Source organism: Blennius ocellaris (assembly GCF_963422515.1).
Source record: "Blennius ocellaris genome assembly, chromosome: 10".
Classification (NCBI taxonomy): Eukaryota; Metazoa; Chordata; class Actinopteri; order Blenniiformes; family Blenniidae; genus Blennius; species Blennius ocellaris.
In genome coordinates, this window is record NC_137659.1 from 2,478,352 (window position 1) to 2,494,690 (window position 16,339).

General features: G+C 42.6%; 1 protein-coding gene across 1 annotated transcript in view; it reads left to right on the forward strand.

Moving 5' to 3' along the window:
- LOC308135930 (laminin subunit alpha-3-like) overlaps window positions 1–16,339 on the forward strand; it is a gene marked incomplete at its 5' end in the record, with an annotated part of 78,720 nt that overhangs the window by 14,842 nt on the left and 47,539 nt on the right. Inside the window, 13 exons of the mRNA XM_080504094.1 lie at window positions 6,146–6,263; window positions 7,810–7,928; window positions 8,034–8,204; window positions 9,272–9,372; window positions 10,733–10,848; window positions 11,376–11,494; window positions 12,600–12,690; window positions 12,885–13,016; window positions 13,113–13,163; window positions 13,270–13,317; window positions 14,541–14,675; window positions 15,150–15,284; window positions 15,818–15,952. Coding sequence (XP_080360220.1) covers window positions 6,146–6,263; window positions 7,810–7,928; window positions 8,034–8,204; window positions 9,272–9,372; window positions 10,733–10,848; window positions 11,376–11,494; window positions 12,600–12,690; window positions 12,885–13,016; window positions 13,113–13,163; window positions 13,270–13,317; window positions 14,541–14,675; window positions 15,150–15,284; window positions 15,818–15,952 — 1,471 coding nt within the window. The remainder of the gene's footprint in view (window positions 1–6,145; window positions 6,264–7,809; window positions 7,929–8,033; window positions 8,205–9,271; window positions 9,373–10,732; window positions 10,849–11,375; window positions 11,495–12,599; window positions 12,691–12,884; window positions 13,017–13,112; window positions 13,164–13,269; window positions 13,318–14,540; window positions 14,676–15,149; window positions 15,285–15,817; window positions 15,953–16,339) is intronic.

Sequence of the window (16,339 nt, forward strand, 5' to 3'; positions counted from 1 at the left end):
TTCTCCCCAAACTCAATGTCCTTTATAATATCCATACTTGTAATAAAAGGGAATACTCGCAATAAACAAAGGAAAATAAACAGACAAGAAAAATATAAATAACACAAAAATACAAGAAAACATTTGTAGCTTAGAACCAGGGGGAAAAATTAAGAAATACTTTATATATATATATATATATATATATATATATATATATATATATATATATCTACCTGTAGAAAGGATTAGCGTCCTCAGACAAAAATAGTCCACAAAAGCATTCATACATTACAGTAAGTCCTACACAAAGTCAGGTCTATGTTGCTCAATATATAGTAGCCATCCTTTCCAGTTATCCTTGAATTTGTCAACTTCCAGTCTAAGAGATGCAGTCAATTTTTCCATATTATAAATGTTTAACATTACATCCATCCATTCATCAACAGTAGGCACCAGATCCTGGCGCCGACCGGGCAACATTTCAATGACGACACACACACTTTTCATCCCACCCTGCTAAACTCACACACGCTCAACCCGCAGGTAATGAGAGCCAATAGATGTCCAGCAAAACGCTATTGAAGGCAGAAACCTTCGTTATTTAATAATCCGTGCATTTGATGAAAGGGGCAATTTTATGAGGACAGTCATGGTATAACTGGCAACGTGTTGTTTTTTAACACATCGTGACGGAATCTTAAAGGCGTTTTAAGCATCACCGTGAGTTGAGTAGATGAGATAAGAAGTTGTTTGTTTGTTTTACAATCTAATTAAGATTTCAAAGAAAAAAAATCTAAACTGAGCTGTTTTTTTTTGTTTTTTTCTTTCTGAATGCCACAACCTACGTCAGTGGTTTTGCTCCTGCACTCTGGACATTTGCTTTGGAATCAGTTTTCAGACCAGATAAGAAGGATAAAGTTCCTGGTGTCGGCAGCTTTGTGCACGTTATTAAATATTGGTACATGATCGTAGAGATTAATTCTTAGTTTGCTGTGACACATTAAGTTTGTGAGTGGGGGGGGGAAGATATTTGCCCTTAACTAGTAACTGCTTGCCAAGTTAGTAGCGTAGTGATAAAGTTCACAACAGACTAATACTGTGAAAAGGAGTGCAGGCGCAATTAAATGTCACTTTATACTTTTGTTATTCGAACTCCTGCTCGTCACTTTTGTTCCCTTTGCTGTGGAGAAAATACCAAGAGGCTACAACCCGACATGCTGAACCTCATTAGCTCATTATGTTGTCATCAAGACCAAGAACAGGGTTTTGGACTTTGGCTCTGTGGGGGGGTGGGGGGGTAGGGGGGGTCTGCGTGTTCATACACGTCCCACATTACAAATAATGAAGTTTTACCCGGCAGAAGTCAGACGCGCATTAAACTGTTCATTTCTACCTACGTCCATTAAACTTTTAAACTCTCGCTTGAGGCAGAAGGACTTCTGCATGTTTTTTGTGTGTTTTGTTTTTTATTTTTATGATGTGTCTCGAAGGCGTGTGCAGCATTTTGTGGTGTGCAATGATTTTAATCGTTGTCTGCGGGGCGTGTGCAGTTTTTTTTTTGATGAGCACATGATTTTATCCGTTATCTCTGTTACAGCGTAATGTCACTGAGACGTCCAGGTTTATTTGCTCAGCAACAAGGCAGATTCCCTCTATTTAAAGAGTAAACGAGGATTGTAGTGCATTTATACTCGTATAGCTCACATACTGGTCTGAAACTGAATTGTAATTTGCAGTTTGCATATTTTCAAGGTAGAAAATGATCAGTGGAAACCACTTGGAAGCATTTTTTATTGAGTTTGCCTAAACTTTTACGAGAAAATCACATTAATTGAATGAGTTTTTGCGCAATAAACGTTAGTAGGATCTCCACTAAATGACTGCTTTGTCAGGTTTACTTTACTAATACCATGTTGGAGCCCGTCTGCCATTCAGAACAGCTTTAGTTGTGAGATTCAGAGATTTTGATCCATATTGACGCGATAACTATCAGCAACGCGATCGTCGTGTCACGCCTGCTTTGAAGTCCAGCAGCTCATCCTCGCCGTGTCTCCACACAGAATCACGCTGCGAGGGTCTACTTTAACCGTCTGCGTTAACAAGTCGACAGGTGCGCCTCATAATAAAAGTGGCCGGTCGGTATTTAAGTGCCGTCAAGGAAAAAGAGTTACGGTCGATTGATGTGCAGCGAAAACTTTGTTATATGCTCGTAGATTGTCCTGAATATTCAAGCTCTTCACTTCTTTAGGGTCTATTTGTTCTTCGTCTTTAGTTATGAGCTCCATCACAGCTGCCACCTTTATCTGCTGGGGGACGAATTTATTGCAGTCAATGGTTACGACATCAAAATGCAGGGATGTCACTTTAGTAGCTAATGCAGATTTTTTTTTATTAAAAAAGGTACATTTTTAGTGGGGAAAAGAGCTGTTGTGGGAGGAAGATGCTCTGTGATCTGGTTAGAAACAACAAAATAATCGGTTACTAAGGGCTGGCGAGGCAAAATTGGTAGCATTTGCAGAATCATGTCATGACTCCTCATTTACTTTCTTGTTGAGCTTAAAAGTTAATAAGTGGATTAAATGTCGGGTTTTCACGATGTCTGATGACAAATCGTGGTCAAAACAGGATTTTGAACCGAAATCTGTGTCAAACGCTCAGTTCAGAAGCTTCACGTTGTGTTGTGCTCTCGGCCAATCGGGACCCTCGGATCGCTTCCCGTGAACCGCATGCGGGGAAACTTCACCGTGATGTTTTGGTGACTCGGGTCTGCTTTGGCTCACTGTGAATGGCTTTAACTGCAAGCAGGACTATTTTACTCTTGATTTATTTTGACATTGGTTCTGTTGAAACTGGATGATTTGTTTGAGGATGTCTCTCCTGTTTGTTGCGGCTCTGCGTTCGGGGGCATCGGGAGGGAAGGAGGGAGGGAGGGAGGGAGAGAGGGAGGGAGGGAGGGAGGGAGGGAGGGAGGGAGGGACGGGGAATGTGGCGCTATGTTTGGAATCTGAGATGGGTCTGCATGCCAGCCAGCACGTCTCTTACCACCCCTGCCCTCTTTTTTTCTCTCCCTTTTTTCTTTTTTAAAATTTCTAATACCCTCCCCTACCCCTCCCTTTCCCCTTCCCTCCCTTCACGTCATCGCAGCCCGTGTGAACTGAACTTCCTGCCGGTCCGCAGCAGGACCAGCGTATCGATAGTAAGCTGCTCGTTCCCCCCCCCCCGCTATTTTTAGTCGGCGGCCCTCGTCTCGTGTGCGTTTCTCTGATTTGCTGCGGCATCCTGTTGCATGAGAGTGGAAGACTTCTGATTAATTTCACGACACACCCTGCTCACAGCGCTCTTATTTACAAGCAGCCCGGCTTGTTATTTCTTCTTTTTTTTTTTTTTCTTCCCGGAGGCCAAACGCTGATTAAAGGACGGCCGAGCCGTTTGCCACCTGATGATTGTGCCGTTTTAAACGAGCCACAGATCCAGACCAGACATTTTTTCTCCCTCCGACCTCTGAACTCTCTCACAATCCATCAGCGCAAGAGCTTCTTGTACTCTGGGCCTTTTTTTTGTGTTTTTTTTAACTTCTCATGGTTTTAGGGAGAAATTCATCAGTATTACTTCTGACACGATCCATGACTTTAAGTCACTTTGACATGTGAGCGTAGCTCTTTGCATCATGACACACATGCATGAATATTTATTTGGAACGCCCCGCCGGGGGTTTCGTGGCGGCGCTGAGGGATGCTGGACGAGTGCGGGCCTGCCTCCGTCCCGCTCGGAGACAAAACGTCTGCAGAAATGTCTTGATGTGAAGTAGGACGCAATATTTAATGTGCACGATTGAATCATCGACTCACTCCTGAGGGGGAAGGTACAGTAAGTCGAGTTTACTGTAAAAGTAGGGTTTTTTGTTGTTGTTGTTTTTAGGCTCAACATAGCTTCAAAATAAAAGTTTGTGGAGTCACCCACTTTTAATTGAGATTCAGTAAAATGTGGACGTTGGTGCTTCTTCGAACAGAAAGCTCTTAGAAAGGGAAGATAAACCTGCTACTGCATCACAGTAAGTGTAAATACGGGAAGATGCAGAGGTTCCTGTCAAGTTGATGATTGAGGAAGAGAGGAATTGTTATTTGGAAGAACAAATCTCTTGGAACAAAGACGTCAACATCATCTGCATAAGTGTTTGCATTCGGCGCAGTCGTATCGCAGTAATCCACATAATCACATGTAACTTGATATCGTTTTACTCATAGATTACAATATATAGGTTTTCAGTATAAATGGTATGGGAGGATGGAATGACGAGGTTTTCCATGGTGATTACAGAATTGACTTTCCTCAGTGGTAATGATTAACACAGTTTTTTCTTCTTTTTTTTCATGAATGAATATCGACTATTAATTAATCCTATAGAGAGGAACAGCAGTTTAGAATTGTTTCTCAGGCCTGGTTCTCTGTATGTGTGGAGATGACATGTTCTCCCCGCCCCTGCATGGGGCTTCTCCTGGTTTCCTCCAACAATAGAGTCTCAAGCATTAACTTAACTTGCAGATACTGAAAACGGCTGATTTCGAAACACATTTCAGCACGGTTTCATGCGTGGACTGCGGCGGTTCCTGTCAAATGCTTCAAGTTGTTAAAGTTGCCGTCAGTCGCCGGTGTGCAGCGCAGCAGACTGGAGGTGTGGCGGTCGCTGCAGGTGAGGCGTTCCTTTTCTGTTGACATGGTTGCGCCCGTGCCGGACCGTGACAAAGGCGGCTTTGAAAAATCACGGCCTCCCTTTGTGTTGCACAATGTTCAATCAGGCTGACGTCACTCGCTTTTTTTTTTTTTTTCTCTCTCTTTATGTCTGCACAATAATGTTGATGAGAAAGGGGGAGGAGCCTGACGGAAAACAATCAGGGGCATCATTGTGTAAACTTGTGTGGACGGGGGGGATGAGATGAGGGACAGTTCAGGTCTTTTCACAGGCTGCAACACTTTGATTGGTTCCATTGACCCACGTTGAACCGGAAGACATTAATGAAACAGTCAATACTGTCTATTTGTCTAAAATCATGCTCGCATGTGTCTATATCTATCCATTCATACGATATCTCTGGTTTTATTTCTTATTCTACTTGTGCGCCATCCCTCCATCTATCTATTTATACACAAATCCATCTGTCTCTTGGTTGTACAGCTCCAGGGCAGCCAGAGCAAAGCAATAACACTCTGCATGCATTCATCCATCTATTCATGCATCATTCATCTTACTGAAGCATTTCTCTCAAGCAATCTGACTTCATGTGTATGCATTTGTATGCATTTTAATTTATACTTGCAATTATCCGCCTATATCCACACATTGAAATTCCCAATGCAAGTATTTATCTATCATTATGCATGCATGTATTTGTTTATACACACAAACATCCAGAGAAAGAACTGTGTCGACCTCCGGGACAGGATTTTCTCCAGGAACTAATCATTCTGCTGGTTTCAACGTCTCAGGCCACATTTACATTTACCCAAGTATTTGAAAAAAAAAATTGTGCTATTTCTCTGCGTTTGGGCCGCGTATTTACACATAAGTACAGCTACGAGTCATCAAAAACGAGGATTCTTGAAAACTGTGTATCCGCTTCCATTTAAGCTGATGTCTAAATTTTTTCAAGGATTCTGATTGGCTGTCGTGGCTTCATGCTTCTCGTTGCACTGCCCCCTGCAGGTTTCAGAGCTCATAGTCGCTCTGAACCAGGTGAACATGCAGGTCCGTGTAAATATTTGATTTTTTTGTAAACATAGAGGGGGAAATATCCATTTTTGTAAAAACACAGGTGCGTGTAAACGTGGCCTCCATTGTTCAGACCCGCCAGGACTCTTCCTAGAACTGGCCGGCCATCTAAGAAGGACCTTATTCAGGGAAATTTTTCGTCAGCTGTAAAGAGGCAAGAGCATGGAGCTATTTAAAAGTAAATACAATCATAGAATGCATTCCAAGACGAACAGGCAGCCAATGGAATGAGGCTAGAACAGGTGGAATGTGCCATACATAAAACGCATTGCAGTAATCCAGCCTGTGTTCTATTGTGGGCTTGACCTACTGAGCCACGACACTCTGAATCTATCTTTTTCCCCCACAGTTGCCGCTGCTTTCCGTTCATCCTCCTCTTTGTCTCCGGCCTTGCAGCTCTTCCACGTGGCGTACGTCCTCATCAAGTTTGCCAACTCGCCCCGCCCTGACCTCTGGGTGCTGGAGCGCTCCGTCGACCACGGGAGGACCTTCACCCCCTGGCAGTACTTTGCACGTAAGTGTTATTACCCTGCGCTTTAAATTGGTTTTGTTTTCATGTTTAATAACCTGTAAAACCACTCGATTGAAACATGTATGTTTACTTTTCACCGCCTGGAAAGAAATACGGCCCACAAATAGATACTTGCAGTAACTTTTCGGTCCCATAATTAACCTTGGTAGTACTGCTCCTCTAACTAATGCTCACCTTTCTGTTTTAACACGACTAACTAACTAACTAACTAACACAGAACCCCTCAATCACCTGCGATTTTATAAAATCTTAAAGAAACTTGCTATAATGCTCAAAGTGTCAAGTTTTTACTGAAATATTCAGATTATATTTGACTGTTTATGCTTTTTATTCACTGTTAAACTATGAAATATAACAACCAGCCTCCCACAGAAATTTGCCCTGAAATCTAATAATTCTGGAAAGAATGAAAATCCTGTTAATTTCCTCCAATGCTAATTTAAATCTGGCTTTAGGAAACCTGCAGGGATTAAAACACGTTGGGAAACGCACATAAAGGGGACTGACGTCTCTTTACAGTCAACAGCTGTTAAACTATAATTAGTCGATTTGTCTTTTGACTTTGTTCTAAAGGGGGGAAAAAAAAAAAGCATGTGTATAATTAATAATGCCCTAATAACAGCTTATTAAAAGCTCTGCCAGCGATCCATCGTGTGCATTAACAGGAAAACCCGCCTGCACTGGCAGCGACTGAAGGAATCCTGTCATTTTTATTATTGTTAATTACACACGGAGTCTTTCCTGCCGCAACAAGTCCAAAAGGCTGTTGTGAGGACGGATTTAAATTTGTTTGCTGGCGTATGTCTAATCCCGGCATGCTTATTATCCCGCTTTAAGACAAGGCGGGGATTAGAAGGTGTGTGTGCACTGAGGGAAAGTCTGAGTGTTTCGGGTTTCGTGAGTTTGAGGAGCAAAAGCTGGAGTTGTTCAAACAAAGCCTTGCAACGTAAGGATCTGTCGATGGTTTTCACGATTTTCTACTTTGGAAAAGCATAATAAGAGACGAGATGTGATTTTTTTTTTTTTATTTTGAGGGGGGATTTTACATCTGGTGTGTAAATTCACACTTTATGTTCAGAATTTCAAAAAAAACCCAAAACTTTAATTTTTCTTTCCTTCATTTGTTTATATCATTATTACATTTTTTTTTCCATTTGGACATTTTTAATCTCGTTGTACTGCTGACAATGACAATAAAGTTTCTATTCTATTCTATTGTAAAAAAATTATATTAGATTTATTGACTTTTTTCCATTTATTTCCAGAAGAAGCAAGATTTAAGTCAGAAACCAAATGGACAAAAGTTACCTTTTTACTTTTTCTACTTTTTACTCGTAAAATCTCGATTGAAATACAAACTGTGTATATAGAATATAATGGTACATTTTAAAAAAAAGGATGTTTTCAACAAAAATGTTTCATTTCGGCCATTGTTTTTACTGTATCAGAGGCCGGTTGAATAGAAAATGGGCACATTATTGCGTTACGAACTATAAATAAATCAAACAATTGATGTTTGTTGTGGAAGATTCGAAGCGCGAGTGCATCGAGAGGTTCGGGAAGCAGCCGAACGCCCGGATACTGAGCGACGACGACCAGGTCTGCGCCACAGAGTACTCGCGGATCGTCCCTCTGGAGAACGGAGAGGTGAGGAGAGAAAAAAAAAAAAAAAAAAGACAAAAACAGTGGTCCCGACTCACCCGAACACACTCCACGAGCAGAATCCAGGATAATCTTGTGTGGAACCGGCAGGTGGTGGTGTCTCTGGTCAACGGGCGGCCCGGATCCAGGAACTTCACCTACTCCCCGGTGCTGAGAGATTTCACCAAGGCCACCAACGTCCGGCTGCACTTCCTGCGCACCAACACGCTGCTGGGCCACCTCATCTCCAAGGCCCAGAGAGACCCCACCGTCACCCGCCGGGTCAGCCGCACACTCGCCACACACACACACACACACACTCTCACACACACTCTCACTCTGCTGCCATGTTGGTACAAGCTCGTTTCCCATCTGGCAACATTTTACAATTTTCGAAAAATAATTGATATTTTTCATTTTTCCCTAATCTATGGAAATTAAAAAAAAGAACATTTTACATTCTCTTTGTGACTTTTTATTTTTCTACCAAATTTTTTTGTTTTTTATCGTTTATTTTAAAAGATACTTTTTTACGGAACACATTTTCTTTCAAATACAGAAAATATATATTATACGTTTTGAAGTAACTCCATACTTTTCTATAGAGAATGAATTATATTTATTAACTTCATTAGAATATTTATAGATAAAACATTTTTCTTGTGCAATTTGTCAAAATATACAGAATTATTGTGTTTTTTGTTGGAAGATAGATAGATAGATAGATAGATAGATAGATAGATAGATAGATAGATAGATAGATAGATAGAAATGTATCTTTGACAAGGCCCCACCAATAAAATACAGCACATATTTAAAACACAAATAAGACACAATTCCAAATATAAAAGAAATGTTAAACGAACACAGTTGCCGATTTATTGTACGAATATGTATATGATGTTTTTCAAGTAGCTTTTTATTCCTCTCACTATTTAATTTCATTCTTTTCTAAATTACCAGAAAAAAGTAGACCCACAAATGTATTCTTAATATTCAACTAAGAATATTTATCCAATAAAAGTGATTTCTTACATGAACAAAACACCGTCTGTGCTAATCAGGTTTAACTTTTGTCTTCTTATGAACCAGGTGACCTCAGGAAATCATTGCTTTCATCTTATTTGGATTCTGGAACATTAAATATAAATGCTTGAATTTATTGGACACTTTAATGCCTTTCATTTGATCTCATCTACTTTTATTAAAAAAAATCAGAAATTCCCTTTGGAAAAAGTGACATTTAAATTCCTCCAGAACACATATTTTGTGTATTCAGTCCCTTGTTGGAAGCTGTCGTCCTGCCCGACGCTGCTAAAGTGTGTGTGTGTGTGTGTTTTTGCCGGCAGTATTATTACAGCATCAAAGACATCAGCATCGGCGGACGCTGCGTCTGCCACGGACATGCTCAGGTCTGCGGCGGCACTCCGGACCGGGACAATCCCAACCGGTCAGTAGCTCCTCTTCCTCGGCGGCGACACGTTAAAAAAAAAAACCCAAAACAGGGCGATTCATTAAAAAGGCGAAGAGTTTATCTGTGCAAACGATCAGCAGCGTCTGTAGCCGAGGATGAAGGCGAGTGGAGATACGATCAGAAGCACGGTGAGCTCACATGTTGGCAGAAAAGCACGATGACGAAGAGGCGAACGACAGGAGGAATCACAACTGTTTGTTTGTTTTTATCGCGAGCAGCTTCGAGTTTTCGGCTCAATAGAGCTCGGAGAACAGAACCTCCTCTTCTTCCTCTTTTTTTCCCTCATCCTGTTTCTTTTTCCACCTCCTCACATTGTGTTGAGCTTCTCTTCCTCTGCTTGCTCTTCTTCATCCGTTCATCTCTCAGAGGACTGAATACAGCAGTTTCTTTTTTAATTTCTTTTGTTGTGTTTCTTCTCGTGGTTCGACCTCATGGGAGTTAAATTAGAAAGAAAAAAAAAAAGGCCCGTGAGCCAAAACCAGTCCAGGAAAGGATCAAGCAAATTAAAATAGATTTCAAAGAAACCATTGATTTTTAAATCCAGTTTTCTGAACAATAGCGGACTTAAGCTGAGACTCCAGAATCCAGAATTAACCTCAAACGCTGTGAGTTTGAGGTTAATTAAGGTTTTTGGTACCAGAAGGTTTCATTAAAATTTCACTTTACACTTGTTCGAGACTTATACTCTGCGCCTCATCAAAGTAAACCTTCAAAGTAAAACTTTAAAGGTTCTTATGGTTCTGTTTCACTCAAGACCAATTTGGGTTGTTTGACCACTGAACTGAAATGAGCTTGACATTCCGGAAAATACGTCAATATGGTGCAGATTGTCATGCAGCTCAGAGCTGTTAGACGACGGTCCAGGTGAGGTCAGGTGTGACTTCAGGTGTGACTTCAGGTGTAACTTCAGGTGTGAATTCAGATCAAGCTTCAGGTGTAATCAGGTGTGACTTCAGGTCTAATTTCAGGTCTAACTTCAGGTGTGACTTCAGGTGTGACTTCAGGTGTGAATTCAAATCAAACTTCAGGTGTGACTTCAGGTGTGACTTCAGGTGTAACTTCAGGTGTAACTTCAGGTGTGACTTCAGGTGTGAATTCAGATCAAACTTCAGGTGTGACTTCAGGTGTGACTTCAGGTGTAACTTCAGGTGTGACTTCAGGTGTGAATTCAGATCAAACTTCAGGTGTAACTTCAGGTGTGACTTCAGCTGTGACTTCAGGTGTAACTTCAGGTGTGACTTCAGGTCTAACTTCAGGTGTGACTTCAGGTGTGACTTCAGGTGTGAATTCAAGTGTGACTTCAGGTGTGACTTCAGGTGTGTGTTCTGTCCTGCAGCCGGCAGTGCGAGTGCCAACACAACACCTGCGGGGAGTCATGTGACCGCTGCTGCCCGGGATTCAACCAGAAGCCGTGGCGCGCCGCCACTGTGGACAGCCCCAACCAGTGTCAGCGTGAGTACACACACACACACACACACACACACACACACACACACACACACACACACACACACACACACGCTGCCCTCTGTTATGGATGCCCTGATATGGCGATGTTGAGTTGGGAGGACTCTCCTCTTATGGAGTGTGAGTGATGAACAAGAGCAGCTCTGGGAGGGAAAAGCTGCTTCATGTCTGGCGGGCCCACCGGGAGGGGTGGAGGGTGGGGTGGGGTGGAGTGGGGGGCCTGGAAGGGAGTCGTAACCCATCTGAAATGTTGACAAGTTTTCCCTCCTTTAAAGCGGCAGCCTGATCATAAACTTTATGAGAGGAGACGTACAGGAAGAGAATCCGTCCTCTTGTTTGCTTTGGGTTTTATCGTTTCTCCTCACACTTGACAGGCTGACTTAGAAGTCCCTATCTGCAGAATTAGAAGCTTCAGGTGCTTTAAATACAGTGTGTGTGTGGGTGGGGGTGTCTGGGGGGGTGGGGGCAATTTGCCAAGTGTGTAGAATAAATTATTTTCCTTTCCCCCTCAGCCTGCCAGTGCTTCTCCCATGCAGCCGACTGTTCTTACGACCCAGAGGTGGAGAGCAGGAGAGCAAGTTTAGACACCTTCGGCAGGTATGACGGAGGCGGCGTATGCATCAACTGCCAGGTATGAAGTGCTCATCAAGTCCAAACTGATTCTGCTGTGTGCATGTATGGCTCGGGGGGGGGGGGGGTAAAGAAAAAAATGTGGGGAAAACTCCAGATACAATGTCCATACACTCTCATGAGTATTGCATACCATCTAAAACATGTGTGAACTGGTTTGTGAGGCCGAATAAACTTTCTATTTATACATTTCTCTTGGAATGATGGGGGATTTTTTTTTTTTTTTTTTTACATTTTGACTAACTCATCTCATTTTTCTCATCCCAAGAAATGTGTGTTTTTAGTTCATACGTGTGGAAATCAGAGCTCATCATATTATCATAAGTACAGATACTTTTATAAAAGAAGAATTTTGTAAAGTTATGGATTTTAAATGAGGCAAAGTTAGCAAGTACAGTGGTGGAAAGGAGAAAAGTAAAGTTGAAATTGTTTTCTTTATTTGTTCCTGGAAGATGTTTGCAAACCAAAATACATTTTCCCATGAGACTTGAAAGGAATTCATCTGATTTTATGAAACATTTTTCGATATATTTTATACGCAAACATGTATTCGGTTTCCCATCGCCTGGTTAGCGATCAACATTATTATACCAAATAAAAATGGGTTTAATTTTGTTTTAAAAACTTGGTCTGGCTCCGTGCATTTCTACTTCTTGCAGACACTCTCAGGCCAAATTTACAGATCCCTGGGTATTTACAAATATTTCCCCCTTTACATTTACAAAAAAAATCTTAATTGACACGTGTTCAGAGCTGCTATGAGCATGCCAAACCTGTAGGGGGCAGTGTAGCGAAAAGCATGAAGCCAGGACAGCCAATCAGAGTCCTGGAAAAAAAGCACAACGTCATGAATTGTGACGTGAAACTCCGCTTACCTCCCTTTAGTTTTTTCTAAATCTCCCCTGTAGCCAGAGTTTTGTGGTCGTAGCTGAGAAATATAACAGTTTTTTTATTTTTTTATATCTGGGTATGTGTGAATGTGGTCTGAATTTGATGCAAAGAGACGGGTCAATTTTGAATCATAATCATCAGAAAAATCATGTATTCTTTTGTCATATTGTGTCATTTTCTATATGTTTTTTTTATTTTTTATTTTTATTTTTAAGCACAACACTGCGGGAGTGAACTGTGAGCAATGCGTGGAAGGCTTCTACAGGCCTCACGGAGTCGCTCCTGAATCTCCCACCGGATGCACACGTGAGTCCCATTTTCACCACCGTGCACTCTGGGAAATAGTGAAAACTACTTAAAAAGGAAATATTGTTGAGCTAAAATTAAAAGAAATAAATTTGGTTTGCCATCGAAACTTCAAAAAAAAAGAATATTGTAAAATTCAACTGTCAAGCATTTCTTTTGCTTCAGCTTGCTGTTTCTTGATATTAATTCTGCAGCCTGTCGCTGTGACCAGAGGACGACCGCCGGCTGTCAGATGGGATCTGGACGATGCGTCTGTAAGCCGCAGTTCTCGGGAGAAAACTGCGAGCGCTGCGCCGACGGATACTACTACTACCCCGATTGTATCAGTGAGTTCAGACCTCAGTTCGCCAAATCTAATAATGATGAAACAGATTTCGGCACGCAGACTCCTGAAATCCCCCCCACCCCCCCCCCCTCCCCAGAATATCCCGTGTACACGAAGACCACCGAGTCGCCGGCAGGCCCCATCGTGGGTGAGTTCAGAAAACCTGTCGTCCAGCTTAATGTCCGTTCAGCTTCACCGACGCCGTCACTTTAAGTAGCTAAAGTGACTTTTCGACATTATTTCTCCCCCTGCAGTTCCCAGTACCTGCCCTCCGGGATTCTTCGGCTATCCCAACTGTCGGCGTGAGTCCATCAAACCTTAAAGCATCTTGTGTTTTAAGTCGCACGAGACCTTGTTTTAGCTTTGTTGTAAACGTGATGGCTTGCTTAAGTGAAATTGTCCAGAATTATCAGCGTGATGATTGCGGTCTTATCCAGTAGCAGGGGGTTTAAGTTCAAGGGGGCCTCTTGTTCCCGCTTTAATCATCTGGGACTGTTCAGTGAGAACAAGCCGGTCTAATCTTAGATGCTACAACCTCTGCTCTCGTTTGCCTTTTCTGGGCTCCGTCAAGCTGCGATACTCATTATTCACAACTCCACAGTTCTGTTCACATGCAAACCTTTGGCCCTCGACGTTTTCTCGCAGTCTCATTCGTCCGAAGATGTAAACAAACAATCATTTTCCCGTAACGTTTTTTCTGCCGCTGCTCGTCCAGAGAGACGGCTGATTGGAAGTCCTGCTCAGAAAGCTAAAGAGAAGTTTTTTGGTTACAAAGTGCCTCACAAATCATGGACGGGGTGATTGGAAGACTAAACAAATGTGGGGAAATCGCTCTCCAAATAGGTTTCTGGAGTTATTATTAAAACAGTGGCATCAAATTGAAAATGAATGGGGGGAAAAAATATCTTTGGCTAATATATAAAAATATTAAAGTGATGCAAATGTCAACTGATGAATAAAGAAAATAAACCGACCGAAAGAGGAAGAAATGACAAACAAACATATCCATTAATTAATAGATATACAAAAGAACATAGAGCTATGGCAAGGCAACAAGTGGGAGAAATGATAGAAGAGCATGCAAACCAATTAGTGGAGGAACAAATTGACCAACTGACAGAAGAACAGACCGTCTTATTAATGATAATAAACAAATGGACACGCAAAAGAACCAACGGACTGACCAAAGTCCCTAGAAATGGCTGTGTTGTATGTGGTGCTATATAAGTAAGGCTGAATTTCATTTAATTTCATCTAAAATGTACCAACTGAACCCGTTTGAAATCAGTTCTTTAAAGATAGTAGAGAAAACTTGGAAAAATTGCTGATTGGTGAAAGTGGGCGTGTCCAAGAGTGTTTGGCTTCACTGTCATATAAGAATGAATTGTTGAATATTATCCTTGAAACGACTCGTAGAGGCTCATGAACATTTGTATATGAATCAATGGTTTAAAAAAAAAAAAAAAAAAAAAAGTCCAAGTTTTCCCCTCACAGTGACGTGTTTTCTTGTTTTGTTTATACGCAGCGTGTGTTTGCGACTACCGAGGGACGGTGAACGGGCAGTGCGACTCCGCGGGCCGCTGCCGGTGTCGTCCGGGCGTGGAGGGCGAGCGGTGTGACCGCTGCCCGCCCGGATATCACTCCTTCCCCAACTGCCAGGGTGAGACGGAGCAAATCGTATGAAAAAAAAACCCCCAAAAACACAAATACCTGCCTTAAAACTGCTCAAGTTCCTCTTATACTGCCGCTTTCTTAAATTAAAAACTAAAGTCGGGAAGTTGGTTTTCCTTCGTTCCCTTTGTTTTGAGAACCCGTTCGGCCTTCGTGCCAAGTCTATTCACAAGACCTTCGCCAGGCTTGGCAGAGTGCGGATCTCACTCCGTCTTTGTGGAGGTGGAGAATTGAAAGAAAGAGCTCCGGGTCTTTTAGAATCAGACTTCATGGTTCAGCAGGGTGACTCATTTGAATTTGTATTAGTCCCGGGTTTAGTTTGTCTAATAAGGCGAGTTAAAAAGAGCCGTTGAAACAAAAGTGACCGATAAAATCAGTAAGAAAACGGTGACAAAAAAACAAGTGCAGAAAGGAAATGCTGAAGCTCTCAGTGACGTGTTTTTCTTGTTTTGTTTGTGCGCAGCGTGTGTTTGCGACTACCGAGGGACGGTGAACGGGGAGTGCGACTCCGCGGGCCGATGCCGGTGTCGTCCGGGCGTGGAGGGCGAGCGGTGTGACCGCTGCCCGCCCGGATATCACTCCTTCCCCAACTGCCTGGGTGAGACGGCGGAGGAGGAGGAGGAGACGCACACCGATCAGCCTTAACATGAGCCTTTAGCAGATCCTGAGTCAGTGAGATGAACTCCCGCTCAATCTGCTGTCGTTGGGGGGAAAAAAAGGGTTTTAAACATTTCAAAGCGCTTCGCAAGTCATGGACTGGGGCGACGGCGCGACGGAACAATGATCAAAACCGTGACATAAAATTCAATGAACATGAAAATATACAGGAGCGACTTGGTGAACTGATGTTGAAAGGTGGAATGTAGATGGATGAATGGGTCAACCGACGGACGGACCAATTGGCAAATCATTGTCTGGACTAATGGACGGACCAACCAACAGACAACAAACCGAGAAAAATGTTGATCGGTGAACGTGTTTGGCTTCACTGTCATGGAACTTCACATGGATTGTTCCTGAAACGGCTTTTAGACGACTGTGTGTCTTAAAAAAACAAACCAAACAAAAGCATAATGGGTTAAATTGGTATTTTTAAGGTGTGACATGTTTTCTTGTTTTGTTTGTACGCAGCGTGTGTTTGCGACTACCGAGGGACGGTGAACGGGCAGTGCGACTCCGTGGGCCAATGCCGGTGTCGTCCGGGCGTAGAGGGCGAGCGGTGTGACCGCTGCCCGCCCGGATATCACTCCTTCCCCAACTGCCAGGGTGAGACGGCCGAGGAGGAGGACGTTTGAAATGCAAATGTCGATGAATGAATGTATGAATCAATGTGATGAATGGAACCACGGATGAACAAATGGGTGGTGGGAAGTGATGGGGGGATAGAAAAGCAGACGACACGATGTAACCGACGGACGGGTCAACTGATGGACGAGCATCTGGACCAACTTATGGGTGTATGGACCAACGGATGTGTGAACGTACCAACTGACCAACCTACAGACCAGAGAACGGACCAACGTTCTGACCAGCATACAGACCAATGTTATGGACCGAATGGACAAATCACTGTGTGGACCAACGGACGGACCAGAGGATGGACCAACCTGCAGAACCATTGATTGGACCAACGTGTTAAAATTGGTGTCCAGC